Here is a 25,016-nt window from a genome sequence, read left to right as displayed (position 1 = left end):
TCGTGCATCCCTGGTGATCAGCACAGTGACCTTTTTTTCCACCTCTGTGGCTTCCTGTGCCAGGCACCTCTCAGTGATCTTTGGCTGCAACCCACACGCAGGATCACACGGTGCTGCGTTGTTGTCAGGATTAACCTTCAGGACCCTATCTATCCAAAAAAAGATCACAAAAAAAAGTCTTATCCAAAAAAAGACTTTTCAGGTGGCACGTACTCCAGGCAAGACCTAACAACATGGCCTCCTCAGCCGTTACTTGTCCTGGTATGTGGGGTCTCCCAGGCTGGAATATAGGAAACTCAAAATGTTTGGAATTAATTATATACTCTTCAAACTGCAACCGTGCTTGCAAAAGTGATGCTGAAGGGATGGAAATGCTGTTTGCGTTAAGGCAGATGCAACTCATCTGTATAAAGTGTTCTGGAAATTGGCTTCCCTGCTTCCCGTCCTGTGGCCTGGTCTCGCTGTTTCCTTCTCACAACGGTGCATCTGGACTAGTTACCAAAAAAAAAAAAAAACAAAACACAAAACCCCAAAAAGAAACAGAAGGAAGGCACTCCTTTTGGGCATGAGGACTAGGGACCTGCCTAGGCGGGTAAGTGTGTGCTCGTGGCCTTTTGTGTGAGCACACCCATGTCCACAGTGCAGAGTGTTTGTTTTGGACTGGCTGCCCAGTAATGGAAGATACTCTCTTTATAAAATAAACGGTAGAAATGCTTGTTAAAAAACCACCGTGGAACAGACCAGGATAATGCTTCCAGCTTGCTGTGACACACACGCCGAGGGTGGTTAACTCAGACTAACTGTTCAGGGAAGGTGGTGGGGCTCGGCCACAATGTGAGCACAGCGGGCTTATCCTTACAGAGACCAGCAACACGAGGCCTTACGTTTTTCTTTCCAGAGCCAGCTGGTCACCTGAAAGCTGGGCGACGCTGTCCCTCCTAAGTCCTGAGGCTGGGGGAGATGCTGGTGCTGCTGCTTTCCACAGGAGAACAGCCACCTTTCACCAACTGTGCCAGGCTAACAGCCCACATGGCACAATCCAGCACTTTCCTGGTTGCTCATCCCCTCTGCCGTCATGGATTGAGCATCTGCCCAGCGAGTATCTGTGGGGCAGATGATCTTTAATAACTCAGTAGGGCAGAGAAGAGTACACCAGAAACAACCATGGACAGAAACCCTGAGAAGCAGGGTGCCATGTGCTGCTATCTGGGCTATTTTTGCCTAGCGTTTGCTGTTGGCAACAAATAAGAGCCAACGTGGCGTTCTTTTCACTCTGCTGACACAACCTGGTTGGGAACCTGACTCCTTCCAATTTCCTGGCCCTCTGTACCCTTACCGACCAACGCAACACCCCTGTCAATACAGATGTCCTGAAGGAAGGAGAGAAATATAGATTCTGCTGTTTGAGTAGTGCTGGGGTATTTTGCCCTCACAGGGGGTGCTCCTATAGTATTTTATACATGGAGAGAGCACGTAAGACATCTCTATAAATGAGAGTAAGGCAGTGGAAGATGGGAGAAAGATAAAAGCAGAGGGGTACATGTTTGAAATGCCTGAAGTTAAAAGGGGGGGGGAATTAAAATTAAGAGAATCAGCATAGTGATTTTTAAAAATGCTTGGGTATAGTTAACCAGAAGATATGAGCAATGCTGAAAAACAGGAAGTAGATAAATATATACAAGGATGAATAAGTACAAAGTGCTGACCTTTGCTGTGGGCAACTACTGAGCCCTAAATGGCTACGTGCCCTCAGAAAATCCATCTGAATAAACACAGAAAGTTTATCCCAAAAGTTACTAACAGAATGGAGTATAAATGCTATCATGCAAGGTAGAAGCACAAGAAAAAAAATAATCCCTGAACAGCAATGTAATAGCAGAAAATAATATTATCTGTATAGTGCTCAACCAGTATGGTTGTGTAATTATCAGGTCAGCTGAAATAAAAGGCGGCTATAAGGATATCACAAAAAGAGTACCCATATGCAAAACTAAGACCCAATCAGTAAATATCTACTCATTTTACCTTTGCTGATGTAAAATTTTATTTTACCTTTGTCTCTGTTCTTCTCCTTTCCTAATGAGTCCAGTTTCTTTCTTAATGATTTCTTCCTCTTTTGTCCATCTGTAAGAGGAAAAAAGAAAAAAAAAAAAAAGGAAGTGAAGTGAAAGAATGCTGAACAAACTGCTGCACAAGCTGTAGGAACATGGAGTGAGATGGACAGGGCACCTGGAGTCAGGAAGGGAGTGGGCTACATTTCACAAAGGCTAGGGACTGTCACAATCCTTCAGCCCTAAGGAGTGCTGCTTTGTTCACCTAAATGACGACATTGTACTGGGGAACCAAAATGTATCCCACTGCATGCTGCTGGGCACATCTATGCATGCATGGTCACACAGCCCATGTGGCAGAATGGAAAGCTAATTTTGAAGACTTAACAATGGAGATTTGTTGCTGGATGCTCTTGATAGCAAGGTACCATAAACCTAAAGGTGCTGGTTAGCCCTCATCCACGGTCACAAGACTGTGATTCAGGTGTAGAGCTGAAGGTAGTATCTGGAGAGGGAGGATGACTAACCTCCAGGATACATGCTGCATACCAGTCATACCAGTTGGGTGATAGCTGACCACTTTCACATGACCCATCTGATCTGAACTCACACTGGGAGCTTGCTGTTTGGTACAGCATGTCCAGATTGGTTCAGGTGGATTAGAGTCTCAGAGAAATTATTGTTCTGACACACTATATATCATCCAAGTTTTCACTAAGGTATTAAGGACCAAAGATTTTAAGCAACAGTGTAGGCAGGTTCATTCTTGAAACAATTATGTCAAAAGGTTGGCTATCATTATTTCCTTCAGCAGCATCTTTTATAATGAAAAGTCAACAAAAATGCATTTTTATTTATTAGGTCTCAACAAATACCAGGGATTAAGACATGGGCCTGCTTTAACTTGTACCTTTTGAATTTTTAAAGTTCCAAAGCAATATAAAGGGTCTAACATAGGGACTAATACTAATGCTAACATAGGCACCACTCTAGCTGAAGGTCAATGAACACGTACCTTTGCCTTACTGGTTTTGTAATACGGCAAAAACTCAAAAATGAACACATAATTTCTGTGTTTCACTTTTATGGTAAGACGGTCACCAAATAATTTGCCTCAACACGGTTTTCTAGTTATGTAAGCCAGTGTCTTAAGTGGTCTTTCACAGTAAGGAACATACCACAGAGGAGTGCAGTGGATCTCTGTAAATGAACTCTCATCTTTGCAATTAGGGGCCACAAGAGAACACAAGCCGTTTCCCTATAGTTTTCCCTAAACTCCTATTGCAAGCCATACCCAGAACATTACTCAACAGACAACTGGGCAAATTCTGACTTTTTATAGCCAGTTAATATCCTCTTACTTTAAAATTAACATTTCTTTTTACGTTATGTAACTGTGGTTTGATCGACTCCACTTGCACTCTGCATTTATTTAGAGCATATTTGCTCCCAGCACTCACTCAACTATGATACTCAGTTCCTGTCTCTTGAGGTAGATTGTCATTTGCTGGTTATGTTAATTCCCCTTTTTCCGAACCTGCTCTGGTGAGAATTCATCTCTCTGAAATAAGCTTGACTAGAACGGATAACGTATTCCGGATGAGAGTTCAGCAATATAATGGTGGTAATCCATTGCCTGATACGGTCTGTGATAAGATTTTCCTTTTTCGTAGCCACATGACAAGTTCATAACTCAAAGTCATATTTTGATTGATTAATATGCCCAGTCTTTTCACACCTTCTGACATTTCCAGTTGATAAGACCAAGTTCATTACAGAAATTCTTCTTTCACCTCTTGGCAATATGAATAGTTGGCAGCCTGCTTACATACACCTGACAGTACTGCTTGTTTTTATAGGATTCCCTACTACCATTGTGTTCTGGTTTTATATATATAAAATTATTTTCAAATTATTTTTCACGTTATAAATTCAAATTACTGCTTCACAGTAGCCTTTTGATAAATGACTTACATTTCTTTGGAGTCCTAGAGCCTCTATTCTCCAAAGACCCATTTATTGATATTCTGCCCTACCAATGAAGTCTACTAAGACGTAAAAATGAGAACAAAAGTCAAAACTGGATGTAAAATATAGTGCTTAGCTATTATAATTACACAATGGCAACTTCTGGAGTGTTTTAGTGCTGCATAGTCAAATACAACAGAAATACAGGAAAAATGAATGCTATTCAACATTGAACACAGGAACAAACAGCACTCATATCCACATGGAAAACAGGTTAATGACTTCTAGGGCCAAACTATCAGTACTTTCTCATGAACCTTGCTCTTAATGGGTGATTCTTTCAGCTCCAACAGTGAAGTAATTCCTCAGTAAATGATAGGCCGAGACAACATTTGTGCATGTCTCTGCAAACCTTGAATTTTGGATACAAGTGATGCTCAGGCCCAGAGGAATATAAGAAGCAGAAAGCAGTTCTGGAGATAGACGAACCAGACAATACAGAAGAGAGTCCACTCTGTGCACTCCTGAGCAAAGAAAGAGATCGCAGAGCAATAGAGGAGAGACACTTACCTTGGGCAAATGGGTGCAGTTCTACTTAAGGCAGTGGAGCTACGACCATTTACATTTACAGTTTACCCCATGGCAGGAGAAAGAGTTGCATATGAAAATAATAGAGAGGAATCTCCATGAAAAACTAAGGCTTAGGAGATCTGCCAGGAGGTCAGTTCCAGCTCTCCTCCTCCCCCAGAAAAAGACGTGATTAATTACAATCTATATTATGTAAAAATAAATACATTTTGAAATGACTGTTGATTTAGGTTATATCAGGCATGAGCATTGCTAAAATATTCATAACGTGCTTAAGGACTTGTGCAACTCTAGCAGTTTTACATCTTAAATGAACCCAATTCATAATAATAATGCTTAATACTTATTATCTGCAGTATGTTTTGAGAACAAAATTAATATTGGAAGCATTCTTGGGAAACAGCCAAAGCATTATTACCCGTGTATAATACCTACCGTACATTTTAAAATTAATTAGCAAATATTTATGCAAAATAGTATTATATCAGCCCAAACTGCTATCAAACATGGCCCACTATTCTCATTTGTGCTTTGGAAATGTTTAAACCACAAAGTGATAAACGCTGTTGGACTTTTATCCAGCTTTTTGTGTATATAATTATCACTTAATGTCTTCCTTCTATAGATCAACAACATACTGCTCCTCCAACAGATTCCACTCAAGAATATTAGCAAGACAAGAGAAGTACTCAAAAACAACTGTCAAAGTGAAGGAAGGTACATTTTTTTTTCCTTATTAACCCATTCTGCTTTTTCTGAAGAATATCTGCCCAGGCAGCTGTGCAGATCAGTTGTTTCAGAAATGAACTTGGTTTGTTCAATGCTTACTAATTAATATGTTTACTGCATTTTTCACTGCAACGCATACATCACTCTCTGGGCATCTATATACTAAGACTAGCATGATGCATATTTAAAAGACCAGGAGTCTAAAATCAAACTCCTGAGTGCATAATGAATTGTTTCATGACCTGTTTTTCTAAAGTGGTGAGCACTTCCAGGTTCAGTTAATGCCAAAAAGACTTTTCTATTTGAAAAATCAGGTCATCTTTTTAGGACTTAGTAAACGAAGCCTGCAGAATACAAGAGTATTTGCACTGATACACCAACTTTGGACAAGAATTGAGGAATTTGACTTGTGAGATTATTATTTTTGAAATTTTGGTTCAAGGTTGAAATTCATCTACAGTGTCATTGCTAACACCATTTAACTAGCAGTTACACTCTCAAATCCCAGATTTTGTGTAGCCCATTTCAGGGCCTAAGCTTCACTGTAAGTGAGACCAGGGTTCTACAAACTAGGTAATAAGAAGCCATTTTCACGCTGAGGATATATAAATTTCAGCTCTAAAAGTTAAAAAAAGGAAAGAAAGAGAACTTTGTATTTTTTTATATGACAGATTGCTCTGTTGCTTTGCACAAGACCACCTACCAACACCACATATGATTCAAAGAGAGAGAGTGCAGGCTGAATCCTGTTACTATTATTTACTTCCAGTACTGCTTTACTCATTTTAAAGTTATGGAAATCAACATGTCTATTTGGTAGGTACAGGTGTTGCTCAGCATAAGCAAAAGCATCACAAATGAGGTATAGGGAATTTGTTCAAGATCATACAGTTAATAGCACACCTGGAGTTAAATTTCAGGAACTCTTGGCCACCAGTTTCATACTATATCACTTAATAGCCACTATACTGTGAAGCCCTAATCCAATTTTTTTTCATAATTAATATATGTAGCAAAAAGTACAACAGCACCTGAGCTTTCTAAGTAATTTTTGTGACACTGACTATTACAGTATTAGATTTCAGATGATGGAAAGTACCCTGGCGATAAGCTTAAAGTGAACCTGTAACAAAAATATGATTCTTCAGCGCCTTCTTTCCTTATACATAAGCTTGTGGATTATCTATACAAATGGACATTCCTTTTATGCTACTTACATTCAAGGACACTCTTTTTTGTTAATCAAAAACATAATTTATAAATTCATACAGAGACTTTAAAGGAATTTAACTCAGTTGGTTTTTGACAAAAGAGACCTTCTGTTGCTTATGGGGTTACTGAGTAAAGAGAATTCCCCTCCCCATCTATTGGCAACTTCCTTTGCTTATGAGAATTGTTTCTTTTCCATTTAGGGAAGAAAATCTGTCGTGTTCTACAATTAAGGGTTATTTTCACACAGTATAAAGACAGGAGTTATGTGAGAGATTAATATCATACCCATAGCTCATTTATCAAAACAGAAACGGGTGAAAAAGTTGATATTGTGAGATTTCTAAAATACTTATTCCTAGTAGTTATATTCATAGCCATTTTCCCTTTATAGGCATTAGTAATTGGATCTGAGTGCATTTAAAGAAAAAAAAATAGAATGTATTCTCTAAAAGTGTAATCTATTCTGTCTTGAAAATTACTACCAACAGCACCACAAAGCACCAAGTTTGACCTCTACTGAGGACTTCTGGGTTCACTTCACTCACTGAGAGTGACTCATTTCCCAAGTGCCAGCCTCCCGCACTCAGCCTGCGAGCCGAACGTCAAGCTACAGTCTCTCTTGCCTGTGTGGTACTGCAAGTAATAGAGACTCCACAAACAGAAAAATCTGCTAAATTCTGTCGACAAAACACAATAAAGATGAGACCGTGCTTCATTCATTGACAGTTGCACTGCGTTTGTGGTTGCAGTTGCTTCCTCGGGTCACTATACAAAGCAAATTCGCTTCTGAATGCACACTTGGAGCTGCTCTGCTGAAGAAGAGGGTGCTGGTTTTACTTAGCTATTTCTGTGACTATAAATGTCCACCTTGAAGTATTTATTTAGATTAACTTGTTGTTGAAATGCTCCGTCCCCACTGGTAACTTCCAAAGCACTGCCAGCTGTTTACCTTCCATCTGTGCTGCAAACAGTTTCAATGAGAGAACCAGGAGCTACCGATTTTGGCACATAAGGTGATATGAAAAGGGAAGGGCTGAGCCCACATGTATTTCGCATTGCTCTCTTTCTCCCTTTAACCTGTCCTCGGCAGTACACACACGGAGACATCCCTCAGCAATGCAGATTGTTACACTGCTTCAGAAGCCTTGGACTATCTCCCTTGTTTCTCACACTGCTTCTGCTTATGGCCTACATTGCTCTCTTTATTTCACTTTGACTTAAATCAGCACTCCTTTGTGCTTGTCAGCCTGTAGCTTACGGAAGGAAAGCTATATTTGTTCAAGCGCATCCCGCAGTTGCAGCCGGTACCTTCCAGGTGGCAGCCGGCTCACACGTGTTCACCTCAGCCCACGGAGCCGGGTTCAGGCTGCCCGCCACAGGCACCACAAACATGCCCGGAGGCAGCTTCCCTCTTACATGCTGCTTTCTCTGAGGCAGCAAACAAGCTTCAGCATTTCCCTCTCCAGGAAGTTCCCGCTGAATGCGTTTATGGCAGAAGAAACGGTGTGAAAAGGGCAGAGCTGAAGTCAAAGCCTGTTCTTCAGGAGAGGGGCTGCAGCTCCCCCTGGGCTGCGCACAGGCGGGACCAGAGCCAGAGCGTAGCAGCCCTCTGTGCAGGAGTGCTGCCTTGACCCAAACCCTTCTCAGGGCAATGGTGAGAAACTGGGTGAGGCATGGGGAAAGCCGACCGTGCAAGAAACAATGTTCTTAGCAATAAACAGCGTACACAATACCACCACTTCAGAAAACCCACAACCATCAGGCAAAAGTGTGCTTTTTATTCTTGTCCTCCTCATCCCATCAGACTCTTTGGTAACCTGTGGTTATTGCATCTTCTTCAGATATAGGCTTCAATCCCTTTGGGCTAAGGCATTACTGATTGTTAAAAGGAAACACGGAGGAATTACAAAGTCTAAATGTGCAGGTTTAAGTGATGCAGCTGCTGGAAGTTTAAATCCTGCATTATACACAATCTCTTTACTGTGGAACAGTAAGAATTCAGTCATACTGGTATATGAATTAAATTATTTATCTAGGAAGTATTCATAAGTTGCAGTGGAACCTGCCTAGAAGGCAAAACTGCTGGAAACCTCACCTGCTTCAAAAGAAAGCTGCATCCCTACAGGGACCTGAGTTTTATTAATCAAATAACACTTTACAATAACCTTTTGTGATTCTGATACAAACTAAAAAAAAAAAAAAAAAAAAAAAACACAAACCCAAAACCTCCATAATTTGCTTGCCAGGTATTAATAGATTTTTGATGCTGCAACATCTATTCTGAAGGCAAAGGTGATACATCAATTTACACCAGCTGAGCATTTTATCAGTAGACTGTCCTGTCTTTCGGGAAAACACATCCAAAAAGTGTAGTTCTAAACTAGAATCAAATCTGTTAGAGTGAAAAATGCACCATTTCTATTGAACCCCATTCTCAAGGTCTATTTCTGTCAGAAAGAGTCACGTCCCAGCTTGCTGAACAAAAAATGTTACGTGTTGGAAAACAGCAGGATACAGATATAGACTATAACTGTAATGAGATAGGTACGAACCCTTCTTCACAAAAATAAGCTTACTTTGGGCAATGCTCTAATTAAGATAGCAAATACTACTCAATTCCTGCGGATAGAGGAATTGTAAGAAAACATGACATTTCAGCTCCACTTGCCTCCACCTTCCCTAGTGCATATAAGGTTTTAAATAGTCTCCAAGTATATATGTTGGAAGAAAACAACTACTTCGGTATTTTCAAATATGTTCTTCCATGATTCTCTGTCGTGAGGGACTGGGGTTAACCGGTGGGCAAATGCAGGTGCAACGTACTCCAAGGGTGAGAGCCAAACCTCAGTACGTAGGGGATACGGGATTGGGGCTCTGGAGAGAGGTCATGGCTGCAGAAGCCACAACCGGAGGGAGCGGGCTGTCAGCACAGCCCACCCCTGCGAGGAGAAGAGCCGGGAAGGAGCCGCTTTCCAGTCCTGCCCCAGGCCACCACACTCCTGCTGTGCAAGAAGCTGCAGGTCTAACAGACAAGCATGAGCGGAGCTGCACCAAAAGCAACCCTTCAGAGAATACAAAGAGGATGCCTGCCTTCAGTTTGTGCCTGCCGAGTACAAATATCCTTAAAAGATCAGAATTTTTAATTATTTCAGATTTTGCCGAACCACCACACCAAAACCAAGAATAAAGTTCCCTATCTTCCCTTTACATTTGATTTCTTTTTTAGTGTATTCTTTAATCTTTTTGTATTTGGACTCTTGACTGGAGATAATTGTGTTTGAAAAGTTGAAAAAAATCTTTTCAGCTATTTTGGCATTACTGGAGTGAAAAAATATATAGTTTTACAACATTTAAATACTTTTTTACTTACCAATACATTTAAAATGGCTGTATTACATGAACTCTGAGGAACAAGATAGTCAGCGAGTTCTACAGAGGAAATGAAAAATCAGAACACTAAACTATAATTGTTTTGGAGCTTATTGGTATTTGCTAAACCTTTAGCTGGACCTAAGGAAACCAACTCATTTTCACATGAAAATAAACAGTTGCTCTATTTTTTTTTGTGCTAGGATGAGGGAAACTGCTGCTGCTGCTGCCATATATAGAAGGGACGATGGAAATAACTTACTCAAACAAGCATGCAAAGCTACCTGGCAGCCTTCAGAGGATTACAAAGGAAGGGCCAAATGCCCTTGTATGCCCTTCTATGGCTGTCACTGGAGAGTAGCAAAAAGCAGGTGCATCCCTGGAAAGGGAGAACAGATAAAGATGCAGGGTGCCAGGTCTGAATTCCCCGAGCGCAGACAGAGTCAGATTCTCAACTAATACAAAGCTCTGCTTGCTTCAGGGCCTACATTAGCTCAGGATTTGCTGTGTCATGATAAGTCCCAAATCATAGTACTCTAATAAAATAAAATAAAAACCCAGAGAGAGTGGGCCAAAGGGTAACTTGCCACACATTTTTCTCCGGGAAGGTCTTTTGATGGAGCTCATGCCTTGGGTCAATATTGGAGGTAAAAACTGTCTCCAGGTATACTGAAATCAGAGGGAACCGCTCCTTCTATACTTCAGGGCAATATTTGCTACACTGAGACTGATGACAGGATTCACTAAACGGTAATGTGAAGCAGCAAGTGCAAGACAAAATATAGACACTGTGTTTTTTTCACATTGTAGCAGTATCTGTAGCATGGCAGGAGTGTCCCTAAACTCAAAAGCTAGTTAAGTTCCTAACTTTAACAGATTGTGGTACATCAGGGACTTTGCTGCTGTCCTTCTCTCTACATGGAAGGCACTCAGAAACCACGATGATGGGCAGAGGTTTAAAAGTTTTGAGAAAGACTGAACAACATCCCCTGCTTGGAGTGCTTTCATAACTGACAGTAAAATAGGCCAAAAACTGTCTACACTACTACACCAAAACAACTACAGTAAAAGAAAATATTTTAGCTGTACTGGAAAAAAAAAAAAATCAAAACACCAAACCCCAAACAAACAACAAACAGGAGCCTTGATGCTGTAGTTTGAGATAGGAAAAATACAAGTAACAGCTCTAAAACTGCCTTAGGTCCACTGGGGGCAGGGGAAAACCGACTGCCTCCTGGCCTCAATTACCTAAGTAGAAAGTCATTCTATAATATGGAGGGGGAAGAGTAGTTTGATGCCATTCCTAGTCAAAGTGACTCTTGATTTGATAAGAAGGAGAATTACCTTTAATCCCCACAGTACAGTGTGGGCTAGGGGCAGACCAGACATTAAATTGCCAGCATTTAGCTGGCATTGAACTTTTTGTGTATTGATAAGCTGGTTTGTACGCCTGTACTGGCAGGTGAAGCAGCAACCAAGCTTCTTTACATCTCCCTTAGAGCTTTCCTCCAGGTCGCTCTTGGCGTGAGCTCTTCAAACGAAGAGGAAATTCCCCCAACTCTCTGGAACTCAGGGGACCCGCCGGTGGTCACAGAGGTGGTTCAGGGCATTCACGTCCTGACTGTCTTCTGACCATTGCTTTGTTGTTCTGAACCCTTCATACAAGTCTTTCCTCGGACTCTCACCTTAAAGAAGGAGCTGCGCAAGGAAATAAAACGGCCTTCATAATTTGCTCCCTCCAGGACTAATTAAACTAGTCCACAATATTCCTGCTCAAAGCCTTGATGAAGAAATTAAATGAGAGAGAAGCCGTTAGTGCAAGGAAGTGAAATCACGGTGCAGAAGGTCTCTCACTGGACAGGTTGGTGGCCCCAATAATTGAGATGCTATCCCTTTGAAAAATGACCAACGGATCTTCTTTCTAATAATGTTTCATTGTATTAATTATCTGTCCTCTGTATCATCAATCATCTAGCTTACATACTTTTTTATTAATAAACAGGAACAGGTGTTGAAAATGTAAACCACACAGATAAAAGGCATGATGAGCTCTGCAGAGAACACTTGGGTCGACCTCCTGCACAGAAATAGAGTCACACAGACATTTGTCTAATCTATTCTTAAAAACCTTCAGCAGGAGATTAGGTCTCCATTAAATCTCGAGGTAGCCTTTTCAGTGTAAAAGCCTAATACAAAGATATATATAGTACCACAGCTCTGATAAAATAAATCTATCTGTAGTCACCTTATCTTTCCTAATCAGTATTTAGAGACATACCTTACACGTCTGGCACCAACCACAACCACCCCACCGAAATCATGCCCTTGAAGAAACTTTAGAAACTAACTCTTCTACCTAAGGCAAGAAGAAATCCTCATCAGAAATACTTCCCTAATGCACTTCTGAAAGGAGCAATACACATGAGATAACAGAAATAAATCTGATTTTCAACTGAAATTTTTAAAAGATGTATATCAGAAGAATACACATTAAAGCAAAGCTCTGCCAAAGCATTTGGCATTTCCAGAACATGGAAATTAGTAGGCTGCAATGTCAGTATTCTTAATAAAGGTTCAAAAGCTTCTCACATGGGATGTATGTATTGGTATTTATTCTTTGGCTTTGAATTGTAATAAAGCACAAAATCTTAAGTCACTATAGAATCACCACACACTTGTGTGGATTATTTGCAAAGCTCAGGACAGCCTAGTTGAGTGTTCAAAAACAAAGGGCCGGTACTACATCAAGTACTGAAGACAGACTTGGCAGAACACAATCAAGAATACCTCGTTACACTAGTGTTCTCACAAAGATTTAGAAAACAAACAAAAAGAATCAAATACACCTAATTTTGCAAAACACAGTGTTTTAGAGCCCCTGTATGTGCATTTTGCTTCCTAACACTGGATCGCTCAGGCTGTGTGTCTGAACATTTCAATACGGCCAATGGTCATGAGTAACATTTTAAAACGGAAGCTAGGATTTCCATGTGGCACACTAATACAGACAAAATACTGAATGTGTTTATATGTACTTAGAGTCATTAGCTATTTCAAGTGTACTATTAAGGAAATTACATTAGATAGTAATTTTTTTTATGCCTCAGAAGTAATTTCTAAGCTCAGTGGGACTTCACATCAAATGTATGCACGCAGCAATCTCTGGATATGGATTTATAAGAGCAGTACCCTAAACCCACAACAGCGAGCACCTAAATAAGCAACTGCCCTAATAACGAAGGCCTCTGGTCACAATTCCATCCCCAGTAACTATGTCTCATGACATTTGTATATGGAAACGCAGATCACAGTATTTCCCTATTTATCTTTGGGGTTTCAGCAAGACCTCCTCCCTTCATTGCGATACCCACTGAAAGACTCTTGCTTTTCAGTGCTCCTGCCCAATGAGCTCCGCAGCAAAGTGTTCCTTCAACGTCCATCCCTGTCCCCATTCCCTTCCTCCACCTTCACAAAGCACACCTATGCAACAGGTAGATTCTCGGAATTTACACAAAGCTTTCTTTTAAAGGTGCTGCATTATACATGAATTTTTCCATGTTCACATTAACGGTGCCACTGATTTCACCAAGAAGCCTAGCATTTTCTACTTCTGTTCTGTATTCATATAGCACTGAAGAAAATGCATGCTGCTTCTTGATCAAAGCTCCTAGCTATTTACCAAAATACAAACTAATTATTGAAAAGACAAACTTTTTTGTTTGTAGTGAGTTTTGTAGTGAGTAAAAATGTTTGCTTTTAAAACTATTAGCTTGCCTCGAGCTGATGGAATAGATATGCTGAATAAAGCTTTCCTGACGTAAACAGACATGTAAAACCTGCTACGTGATACAAGAAAATCTTGGAAATCAATTTGCTGAGCATTACATAGGCTCTTTTATAAAAAAACTGCCTCAAAGCAAAATTTAAAGAAGGAACTGATCACTAAAAACTTTAAGTTTTGAAGATAAATTATTTCCCTGTTCTACTGTTAGAAAAATTATGTTCCTGCAAGCTTCATGTATTTCCATTTTGTTCTTGTCTCAATGGTGGCAAAAAGTCAAATTTGAAAAAAAATTCACAACAAGAAATTTCTGCAAATTTCCTTATTGGGAGAAAAAAATATAAAAATGTATTTTTTTGGCTTGCTTATCTCCCTGCCTGGAAAAGCTCCTGTCACCTTCACTTTGACAAACTCCTGTGTAGCAGAGTGCAAGGCTGCGTGCTCTTACAACCTCTACCCTGCAGCAGCTGGGTCTTCTCCTGGCTTAAAACATTAAGTCAATTTTATTTTCTTTTTTCCAGGCTGAGAGATATTGTTTTTATTTTCCCAGGAGGAAAAAAAATCCTCAGAAAAATACAGGTTTCCACGGAAAATTTGAATTGGGGGGCGGGGGGAGCTTCCATCTAAAAAAATCAGCAAGATACACAGTTTTCATCTCTGACCAAGTCTGATACAGCAAGCCTGATACAGTATATCCAAGATTTACTAATGTAGTGTAAAGGAGCAGAATTTAGCTCACAGTCTTGCTTGTCTTTAATATAATCTTCATGAACACTGCTATATTGAAAGAAAATCCATGGACTCACAGGATCATGTTAGAGACAGTATTTATATGAGAAGAATTGGCAGAGGTTGGCATTAAGAGGGGTGGTAATAAGCCTCTTCAGTTAAGAGACACACTGATGCCAACTCAAAAGCATCCAGTCGGTAATCCCCTAGCTCCACAAAGTATAGGCGACAGTTTACTTAGATGCTTTCCACTGCTACAACAGCCTATAAAGCATGTAACATGGTCAGTGATGAAAAACAATGAGGAGTTTGGAGCCCTCACAAAAATGCAAGTCCAGATAAAAATCATAGTCACTCTCAGTGTTAAGGAAAATGGATAATGAAATACAATGACGAGTAATGCAAGCAAAAAACAGATCCAAAAAACTACTCCCTGCCAAAATAAACAAGCAGCAGAGAACGCCTAACTCTGAATTCCCATTTTTATTCAGAGCTTAACTGGAACATATTGGGGGCAAAGTGCACCAATGAACAATAAAAATTCAGAAAGCCCAACTATGTACGTTTTCTTCCATTTCAGAGATGGGGCTGTCTCAGCGCTCAGTCTGTAATCACACGCTTATCCAGCCCTGCTCCTTCAAATTCACCTTACTAAAGCAAGTCGTACAGGAGACTAATGCTCACTTCATGTGAGCAGATGCACGGCGTCACACTCCCGGTGGAACTGGCTACAAAACTTGCATGCAGAAACGTACAACAGCACAAGTTCAAGCAGCATTAGCAATATCTTCCCTTAAATGACTGGGACTGCATTTAGGTTTCTAAACCCAACCTTAGATCATATTCATTACAACTAACCGAACGAACTGAGAACTAGATTTGGCAGTAAAATTAAGGATTACCTTCTCTCTCCCCAGGCGTCCCAGTAAGTCTAAAAAAATCAGTTCCCTCAGAAAGTGGAACACTTGCTGTAATTACTGAAACTACTGTGTATGGCCTAGTTGCTGTTAACGATAAGAAATTGTGTGGATATACATTCTTGTCATAGGTGGCATCAACACAGTAAACAGTCGTCTTAGTAAAAGCAGTTAATATCTTTTACGACATTTGGTACACTTGCTAAAATAGCTGGTGAACATGTTTTTTGTCAGTTCTGGAAAGTGAAGACAAATTCTGTGGCTCACCTTTGGGTTTTCACTCCAACATATTTGAGAAACATTAAAATAAACTCAAAGGTAGAAACTAAACGTATGCAACACTTGTACCAAAGCGTAAATATACTTTGGTATGTGGTGCATGTTAAAACCGAAACACTACATCAACATAACGTTAAGGTTGTGACCCAAGCCAACAAAAGCAAGATAATTCATCAGAGATGGATGTTCTGGCCTTAGCCAACCTACTGCACGTACTGCAATCTGTCGCATCTGATCTGTTAACAGTCTTGGGCCAACACATAACCTCAATATTCAATCTTATATACATCAATCTTGTATTTTGAAGACGAGATTGGAACAAAGATATTTCACTACGTCAATTTGAAGATATGGGACTGAACTCTTGTGCTGTCTTCCTACAAAAAGTGAAACTTGATAGCATCCCTGTAATACTCTACTGAAACATGGGTTAATACTGGGATTCATTATTATTAATTATAAGAAAAGAATGACGTATGAAAAATAAAAAGATACTTCTAGGGTTCTTGCCTAGTAGAACTTCTAAACTGCATGAGCCCAGGCCTCTGAAATCTGACCTAGTGCACACACAAACAAAAGCTCCCGTGTCAGCTTTCTCACAGCTGAAATTCTGACCTGAAATAATTTAGGAGGTTAGAACCAAAAATGTTTAATAAGGAAAACAATGAGATTCTGTGAAGGTCTGTGCAAAACCTAGATAATATATTCCCCTCGCGGACTCATATTCTACTCCATCCATGCTAAATTAATATTTCTGAACTTTAATAGGAGAATTCAACATAAATTTTCATTTCTTTCCCCTTTTTTGGAGAATACAAGAGAACACCTTTTTCTAAGTAGTTTTCTTCTACCTCAATGTCTCAAAATTGACTAGTCCTACAACCTTCTTCATCACAAGAACACTTTCTGATTCCTGGTCCTCCCGAGTCCTTTCAGTATCTTCACCTTCCCCATGTTCAAGAATCACTTTGAATGTGTCATCCACTTAAGGATTAACATTAGGATATGAACATTACGCAAGCTTAAGCTGATAGATCTGCTGATGCTACCTTAAGCTGATAGATCTGCTAAACTAAGATTAAACACAGCTATAAAATGATCCACTCTTTGAGCCCATATTCTTATTATGGGATTCAGGGGACATTTCAATCCACAAATCAGTGGGGCAGGGGGCAGCTCTCTCCTAAAAGCAGAAGGTCTTTTGATTTGTTGAACCTTTCTGGACCTGAGGGGCAATGATGGTATCAGCCAGGCCTCATCCTGCTGGTCACCACTTCCTCTGTATTGAAAAGCCTCTCAGTGGTTAACCCATCCATGCGCATCCTGGGTCTCGCTCACTGTTCCCTTGATCCCGACTTGTGCCGAGACTAAGTACTGGTGGCCAAAACCACTGCACAGTTGTCTACATCAAAACAGAGCCTTGATTCATAGCTGGAGCTATAATGTATGAGTGCAATAAAAACACAGGTAGTTGTCCTAGTTGTAACTACTGCAACGACCACCTTTCAGCAGAAAAATAAACGTGCCTCTCGTTTTATATTTTATTATCAGGCCATGAAAAGTACTTCTTTGCAGCAGGTAATTTCAAACATGCAGCTGCAGTCAGTTTTGAGTCCGCGTTGTACTGTGTGGGCAATGGCAATGCACATGCCTTTACAACACCTCGCTAATTTAGCCTGGTGACGCTCAGAAGCACCACTGTCGTCTGACAAGTAACAAGGTGGGGAGAGAAAAAGGGAGCAGTTTGGTCTGTGTGCTCTCAGTTGCTATGCTTGAACCACTGCAAAATCACTGTGTGAGAAAACCTGGTATGATTACCTGCCTACTGTTTTCTTCTTCCCACAGAAGCTGAGACTGTGAGGCAGGCAGCTTGTGCTCCCAAAGTGGGAGGCAATATGAATCAATCACACATGATCATTCCCACAAAAAGCAAAATAATCACAAGTGGCAATATGTATCATGCTTTTGTAATGCAAATATAAAGCCTCTGAACAGGTTACAGCAATGTTGTGTGAAAGAAGAAAATCTTCTTATCTACTTCTTCCCCATCATTATTAAGATCCCTTTCTTTCCCACTGGACCAATGTCTTCACCCTCTCTTCTCAAGGGGTTCCTACCGACACCCTGTCCCAGCCCTAGCAGCCAGGGTTGGGCAAGAATAAGTGGAACATTTTCTTCTAAAAGCGATCTTGGGCAGTGCTGTGGTAGCAAGCACTATTGGTGACACCTCTGCTTTATAAAAGTAAAAGCAGTATTAAACAGGTATGAGTAGCAATACAGCTGTTTTCTGGCACTCGTCCAGAAATCCCCCCAGGTTTGTCTACAACTGTTCAAAGAAATTCAATGGAAGAATATCATATACGCTTCTGAGTAGTCAACAGCACTTACTAAATTATTTTCCCAGACCCAACTTCAGGCATCAGTTCTTCCCCTTTATCAAGAAGCCCATTTGTATTTGGCTATGGAAGAAGCAAGACAAAGGAGGATGGAAACTCCCTGGGGGGAAGTTCCTAGGCCACAAGACTTCTACGTGCTCATAACTCTTTAAGTCCTCTGCTAGCCACAACCCTTCCCCAGAGCTTTCGAGATTACACTTGGTGTGGTAACAGCACATGAGTTTTCTGTTTTGCTGCACAGACACATACACTACATGCTGCTTTTGCATCCCAGAACAATGCAGGCAGCTGGATTGTTCTTGCAGTAATAATGCAATTTACCTAATTATACCAAGATGCTTACTGTGCAGCAACGTTGCCTGTGTGGCTACAGCATAGGACAGTATTACCAGTGAGAAATATAACTGAGCAACTTCTGGAACTGTAAGAGTTCCAGAACTCATGTGAAAACATCAACTGTTTTCCATTGTTCTTTGTTGACGCTATGAAGAAAACACGTCCCACTTGTGCTGTCACAAGGGACAAAGCGACGACAAATAAGAAAATCCATAAAACACAAAACATCGTTGATATATGGGGATTTGAATGTGGCCATTTCTATACAAAGAGGTAGATCAGAGGTCAAAAACTTGCTGCCAAGAAGATCAGAAGCAAAGATGCCATTTCTATCTGAGTTACTAGAGATACTGGCCAAATTTCTGCTTGTCATTGTACAGGTAAGCAAATGCATGAGAAAACATATATTGCTCCTATGCTTCTGCACTGCTGAGATGAACAAAAGTTCCTCAGGAGTACAGTAGCTATCATGAACATCAACATCAGGAGAGGTCAAAACTCAGATGAAAAGTCAGGACTTCACCCAGCCTATAGGAATAACAATGATAGCTGGACTCAGCAGACAGTGGTTATCACACCATTTTAATGACAGCAGAGAGACTTCTTTCACAGAGGTGAGGAAGGGCTGGCTCTGTGGCACATGGCAGCCCCAGGACACACAGCACTGTAGGGAACGGGGCCTGAAAGATACACAGATCTTACCTATTCTTCCTGCATCCACATCCCTGCACCATCCTTCCCTTCCAACACATGAGTTTTCAAAGAAATGAGAAATTAGTGTATGAGAAATCCAGGCCCAATAGTTCAATCTGTACAATTTGCTCGGTCGAAGAAAAAAGATGCAAACAGACAGAATTACAAACGTCTAAGTATCTGCCGAGTATCCAGTTTGGCCCTTACTGTCACTGAGATGCACCGCCATTTAGCATGAGCCACTGTTTACAAGTCTTTGGTGAGCTTACAGTCTGATGAGCTTAATCACATGCTAAATCACCTCTAAGCCAAATTCAAATAATACTTTTGAGGACTTTCATGGGATGGTCAAGCTTTCTATAACAATTCAGCTATAGCATGTCTACTTCTCTGAACACTGGTAGTACCTACATATTTTTCCCACTTCTCAATAGATACTTCCCCAATTTTCACAACACAAGAAGTTGTGCCAGATGCCTCAGAATATGGGCCATGCAGATACAACAGTTTGCAGGTAGCATTTATTTTCTAGTGATCCTCTCATCTTCTCTTTTCCTTTTTCTGCACTTGTATTTATACAAGCTTCATTACTTCCTAATTATCCATGTATCTCCCCCTTACTTATCTTCTTAACAAGCAAGCACAAAAAGCAGCTCAGCCAATTACGTTTGCATGCCCTACTGGTAAATGCACACCTATCTAAGCAATATTCATAATTAGTACTGAGTGTTTCTTTTTTTCCTCATTTATCCTTTCCCTCCACAACTCCTCCAGCCCCATTCCAAAGCTGGGAAGATAGCAGCGCACCCTGTTGGGGGCTGGTGAGAACATGAGCAGTCACAGTCTCTTCTTGAATAAAGAGAGGTGAAAACTGCGACTGCGACCCCCGACTCCCAAATCCTATTCAAGTCCCTACTGATAGGTTCACATTAAAACCAGATGCTGGCTTAAAACCCAGCCAGATGCTTGAGGAGTAGAATTAGGGCTGGAGCCCTAATTCCTCATTTGCTCTAACTGATAAAGCCCTGCAGTGCCTACCAGTGCTCCCAAACACAGGCTCAGTGAAGTGGGACAGGACTGTGAAAGAGAGGAGAGTTATAGCCATGAGGTATTTGGGAAACTGCTCCAAACAAGCCTCATTCAATATCTCTTCTGCTCAAGAGCTACCTGGAGCCTATGAAGAGACGGGAAGAAAAGGAGCTCCTCTCCTGCTTTGATCTCAGTTTTACTTTGAAAAAGCCACCTGACTTGAGTTACCAATTTTTTTGTGAAGACATGGTGTAAAAGGTTCATTTTTTCTCACTACTTGCATACAAAGACATACACAATTGGAAAGTCACCAAGATGTATGCACACCTAAAGTGAATTTCATCACAGGTTTTTTTTTCTCCCATTATAAAGAGAAGACTGACTTCCTTGAAATTGAGAAAAAACACTGTTCTAAACATAGTGCAGCTGTAAAGAAGTTTCACCAGAATCGTACTGTTGTGCGTGATCGTACTGTGATTCAGAACATCAGGCAACCAATTAAAAGTCTTTCACAGAGTAATTGCATTGCTAGAGAAACTGTGTAATGCTCTGCTCGGAAATGATAGCCTCTTGCAACTTAACACATGAACCTAGAGACAGTATAAACAATTCTTGCTATAGTTACTGGTGGCAGATGAGGGAGCAACATGGGAGCTGAGAAAAATGTTGATTACAGAATCTGAAAAGACAGATATAAGGCAGAAAAACAAGAGAACAAGAAACAAACCTGAAGCATCTCTGTCATACATATAAAAATAGTAACTCTTGATCAATTTGAATTCATTTAATTGCTTACTGCAGTGCAATTGTAGCATATTTTAAGTGACATGCTGGTTAAATAAATTCCTGTGGGAGGTGGTCCCCTCTCTGTGACCACAGGATTGAGAGATGTCAGTAATGCGCTTCATTAACAGTAATAGCTGCAGTACAGCAGAGGAGAGGGTTTATATATGAGGTATTACATTCTACGCATTCCTCTGCAAGTGTGGGAATAGCCAGATGTGCCCTAAAAGTGCTAACTAACTGCACTTGATGTGACAAAGGGGGCTTCTGAGCATTGGAAGACAGAAACATTATGAAGATGCAACCAATAGTGGCATGACTGTGATTGTAAAGATACGGCAGATGCTTCTGTACTCTGATTTATCTTCCAGGCAAGCATGTTTGCCACAAATGCTTGTTACCCAAGAACAATTAATTTTTCTTTTTACTTGTGCCCAGCAGGCACAAGCACGTTCTAATGTCAGTCATTCGCAAGTTTTGAAGAACACCCAAAGAACTACAAAGAATCCCAACTTTTAAAACCGCTTTCTGTATTTTCTAATACATAGATTATCCCACTAACCTCTGCTCCGGAGTATTTTCACGCAGCATTCTCGGAAGTAGAAGCTGTAGAGCACATCTTTCTATGCCTGGATGTCTCCAGACCTAGAGAGCTCCCCCAGCTCCACACATCACTTTTTTTTTTTTTTAAGAGAAAAAGTTTAACAGCCTTCAGTCTGTTTTTAACTTGAGGCACAAACGGTTGTGACGGAGTTTTATGTTATTTGTATTCCTGCATGCCCAGAGCGCCAGAGCCTGTTTCACACTGCTAAAACTTGAAATTCTCCATTTACACAGTCCTGTGATGTTAGCAAATCAACTCGATGGCTACCTGCACCCTCTTACCATTAAGTTTTCATTCCAAGCCATTCAAGAGTGATGGGAACACGAGGTGGACTTCAGAAGAGTCTCTGCAAAGGGTCTAACCTGTAGTAATTTAAGAATATAGTAGATTCTTATTCTCCTACCGAAGTGCCAGCACAGATGTAGCATGACGGAGTGACAGAATTATTATTTACACAAATTGCGGTATGCCAAAATTGGCGCCAGATTTAGAAACAGGATGGACGGTTAAATACTAGATGCACCTTAATTCTAGCTACTACCTTCACTTGCTTCAACAGATGGTACTAAAACGTTTTAAAACTCAGTTGCACCACCTATTCATTCACCCTGCATACCTTAGAACACAGAAAAATCCATGATCTAGTCATTCACAGAGCAAGTATGCAGATGTGAAAGAATATGCCTCTTATGAATAACTTCACTGGTAAATCTAATCTGAATAGCAGAACTGAATAGCTAATTTATTTCTCATCTAAACTGAAGCAAAAGATACATGAAATGATAGAGCCAGCCATAGAGATGAAACTGGAACCCAGGCTCCTGAGTTTGTGAAATGACTTTTATTTTAAGATGCTTCACCAGAGTTTGTAGTATGCTTATTTAGTTTTTATGCATGAAATTATACTTTTCAGACTCAATATATCTAAAATTAATTACACACTATATATTTACCCATATATGTGCTGTGAAAATAAAAACTGTTCTTGTGTGTGATCTGAACCTGAGAGATTCAACAGTTCCTAGCCTACAAGCCCTGGCAGCACTGTGCCAAGTCTCCTGTGACTCCAAAGCATCTTGCAGAGGAAGGGTGGGTTGACTGGGAAGAGACCCTGGCTTTCCCAGATGGTTGGCCTTTCATAGCAGTCCCAGCAGGAAACAGCAAGGAGAACACAAAAATAGTATTCACTCTCCAAAGCTCAAAGTTTCTGAATATGAATATGTATACTCTATTGTCTTGGATGTTATTACCTCCATACATGTATATTCATCTCCCACTGGAACTGCCAGTGGCAGTTCAGACTGCCAGAAAATATCGCAGTGCCCTTACTGATTCATTTCCTCATATGAATGTCCTGTAAAATTGTTTTCATATTGATGGAGCATTTTCTGAGGGACCAGGGAATCTGTGGTGGGGCTTGAAGAAGTTGATTGTATCCATCTCACTACAATCTGATGCCCTGCTGTAATTGGTAAGTTGGACTTTGTTGTTTTTGGCAGTTTTCTGCAGATCCTAAGTTGTTGATGAATACCTAAGCTGATGTCTTTCACATTTGTTCTTCTCCACACCATTATTTTCATTGACTAGACAACTTTTTTCTGCTTAACTTTGATTCATTCAAAAAACAGGTCCTGTGGCATCACTGTGTATGCGCTGCCACACAGTACCTCTGCTCATAGCCAAAGGTGAGAATTCAGTGGCCCCTTGTTATTCCTTAAATAAGTATACAACAACTGGAAAGAAGCAACAGGAAAGCCAGATTTGCAGATGATTGTATCATAGCGCAACAGCTGTCTTTGCTAGGCTTGATCTCCAGCCTACAGGAAACAATGGAAACTTCAGCATTAGTTTTATCGAGGCTTAGATCTCTTCCACAGTACCCTAAGTGCAGGTCTACTACATGCACGTATCCTGCATCAGAATTGTGATAGCTGAGCTTCTCCTTTTCAATTAATCTCCTGTTCCTTAGGAGTTCAATGTTTTATGCTGAAAATTAACTTGTTTTCTAGGAAATAATCACCACTGTCTTTAGGAAAAATCCTAAATCTTTAGGATTCACCTTATTTGACGCAGATGTCTTCACTATCTGTCTGACTAGCGATGCTTAGCTTCCTCCAGAGCCAACACAATACAGAGTGAAAAAGCCACTTCTATGGTATGATCTATCTGACCTACATAGATGTATACCTTTGGATGTCAGGAAGTATAAGAAAAGCCTTTTTGTCTCAACTGACTATCAAGAGATCCTAGCATGAATAGGTCTGATTTAGTTTATCTACCCTGTTGACATCTGTCCTTGATCAGATGATCCCACCCCAGGTGGCCTGAGTTGGACATAGTAGTCAAACATTACTAGTCTTTTTTATGTAGTTACTATGTTTAAGCAAAAATGAAATAGAAGACAATGTCTGTGGAATAAACAATCTAGTGTTTTCTCCCTTTTATTGCTGTGGTATGAAGTCAGTGGCTTCGCAATCTAAACAGAGACGGTTTATCAGGCCCTTACCTTTGGGGATAGTAATCTGACAGCCCAGGTCACAGTCCTGCTGCAACTGATAAAAAGCCACTTCCTGCAGCCGAGCACGCTCCAGCTCCGAGAGGCTTTGAACGGGAACTGACTTCAGCCGAACACTGCGCCCTGACATGCTGTTCCAAGTGAAATCACCCTACAGGAAATCAAATGGAAAAATATGAAGCATCATATGGTATGCACAGTTTAATAAACAGAACCATCTCTTTTACTGCTAGGAAAAACAACACAGGTCCTCTTTTCTAAAAGGCCATTTTCTTGGACATCTCTAGCCTTTCAAATATCTTTGTTTTCCTAAGAACAGCATTCCTTAAAAGGAGTACAGATATGCAAAACAAAAAGTCAATTCTGTCTGAAACCATTTAACCAAGTATTGTTGCAAAAACATTAGGATTCCAGTAACCAAAAGCACAAAGCAGGAAAAAAAAGCCCTTGTCTGTTTTTCCCAGTTTGCTTTCTTTTAACAGTACTCGGTCACCACTTCATTCCTTTCCCCGCACAGTCAGTCAGACATGCAGACCTCCACAGGTCTGTGGACAACACGTATCTTATCTCCCTCAACTTGCTAATCCCACTCCACCGGACTATTCAGAGAGTACACAGGCAGAGCCCACTCTCTTTTCTGACGCATCCCATCCCCTCCTTACGACAATATTGTGTTCAGACCGAGATTGACTAAAGGACAAGCTGTTTCACATTTTTGAAAAGCCGTAACAACAATGTACGTGTTAAAATTTATACAGGAAAACAACATGAGATATGCTACATCTCTGTAAGGTACCAATTATACCTGGAAAGCAAATCAAAAGCTTTAGCTGTTCTGCCTCCCACCTGTGATAACATATACAAAAAGCTATTCTCCTAGCTAGTATTTAGCTTGGGTGAAAGAAGTAATCATCAAAGAGAAGTGCAAGCACACGGACAAGCTTAAAGGCTGACAATTAACTACAAGCAAAAATTTCAGAATTCATCAAAACATCATCAAAGAGCACATTTTAGCACTACAGGGAAAGAAAGAATTT

General features: G+C 40.5%; 1 protein-coding gene across 6 annotated transcripts in view; it reads right to left on the bottom strand.

The window, feature by feature from the left end:
- Window positions 1-25,016, bottom strand: part of ARHGAP6 (Rho GTPase activating protein 6) — a 339,778-nt gene that overhangs the window by 40,422 nt on the left and 274,340 nt on the right. For all 6 annotated transcript variants that reach the window (XM_076357664.1, XM_076357699.1, XM_076357690.1 and 3 more), the window contains 2 exons: window positions 23,971-24,130; window positions 2,053-2,124 (listed from right to left, as the gene is read on the bottom strand). In XM_076357664.1, the coding sequence (XP_076213779.1) occupies window positions 2,053-2,124; window positions 23,971-24,130 (232 nt within the window). The remainder of the gene's footprint in view (window positions 1-2,052; window positions 2,125-23,970; window positions 24,131-25,016) is intronic.

This window comes from Aptenodytes patagonicus, chromosome 1 (assembly GCF_965638725.1).
Source record: "Aptenodytes patagonicus chromosome 1, bAptPat1.pri.cur, whole genome shotgun sequence".
Taxonomy (NCBI): Eukaryota; Metazoa; Chordata; class Aves; order Sphenisciformes; family Spheniscidae; genus Aptenodytes; species Aptenodytes patagonicus.
The sequence above is the reverse complement of the archived record's forward strand: the minus strand, read 5'-3'. Positions and strand labels throughout refer to the sequence as shown.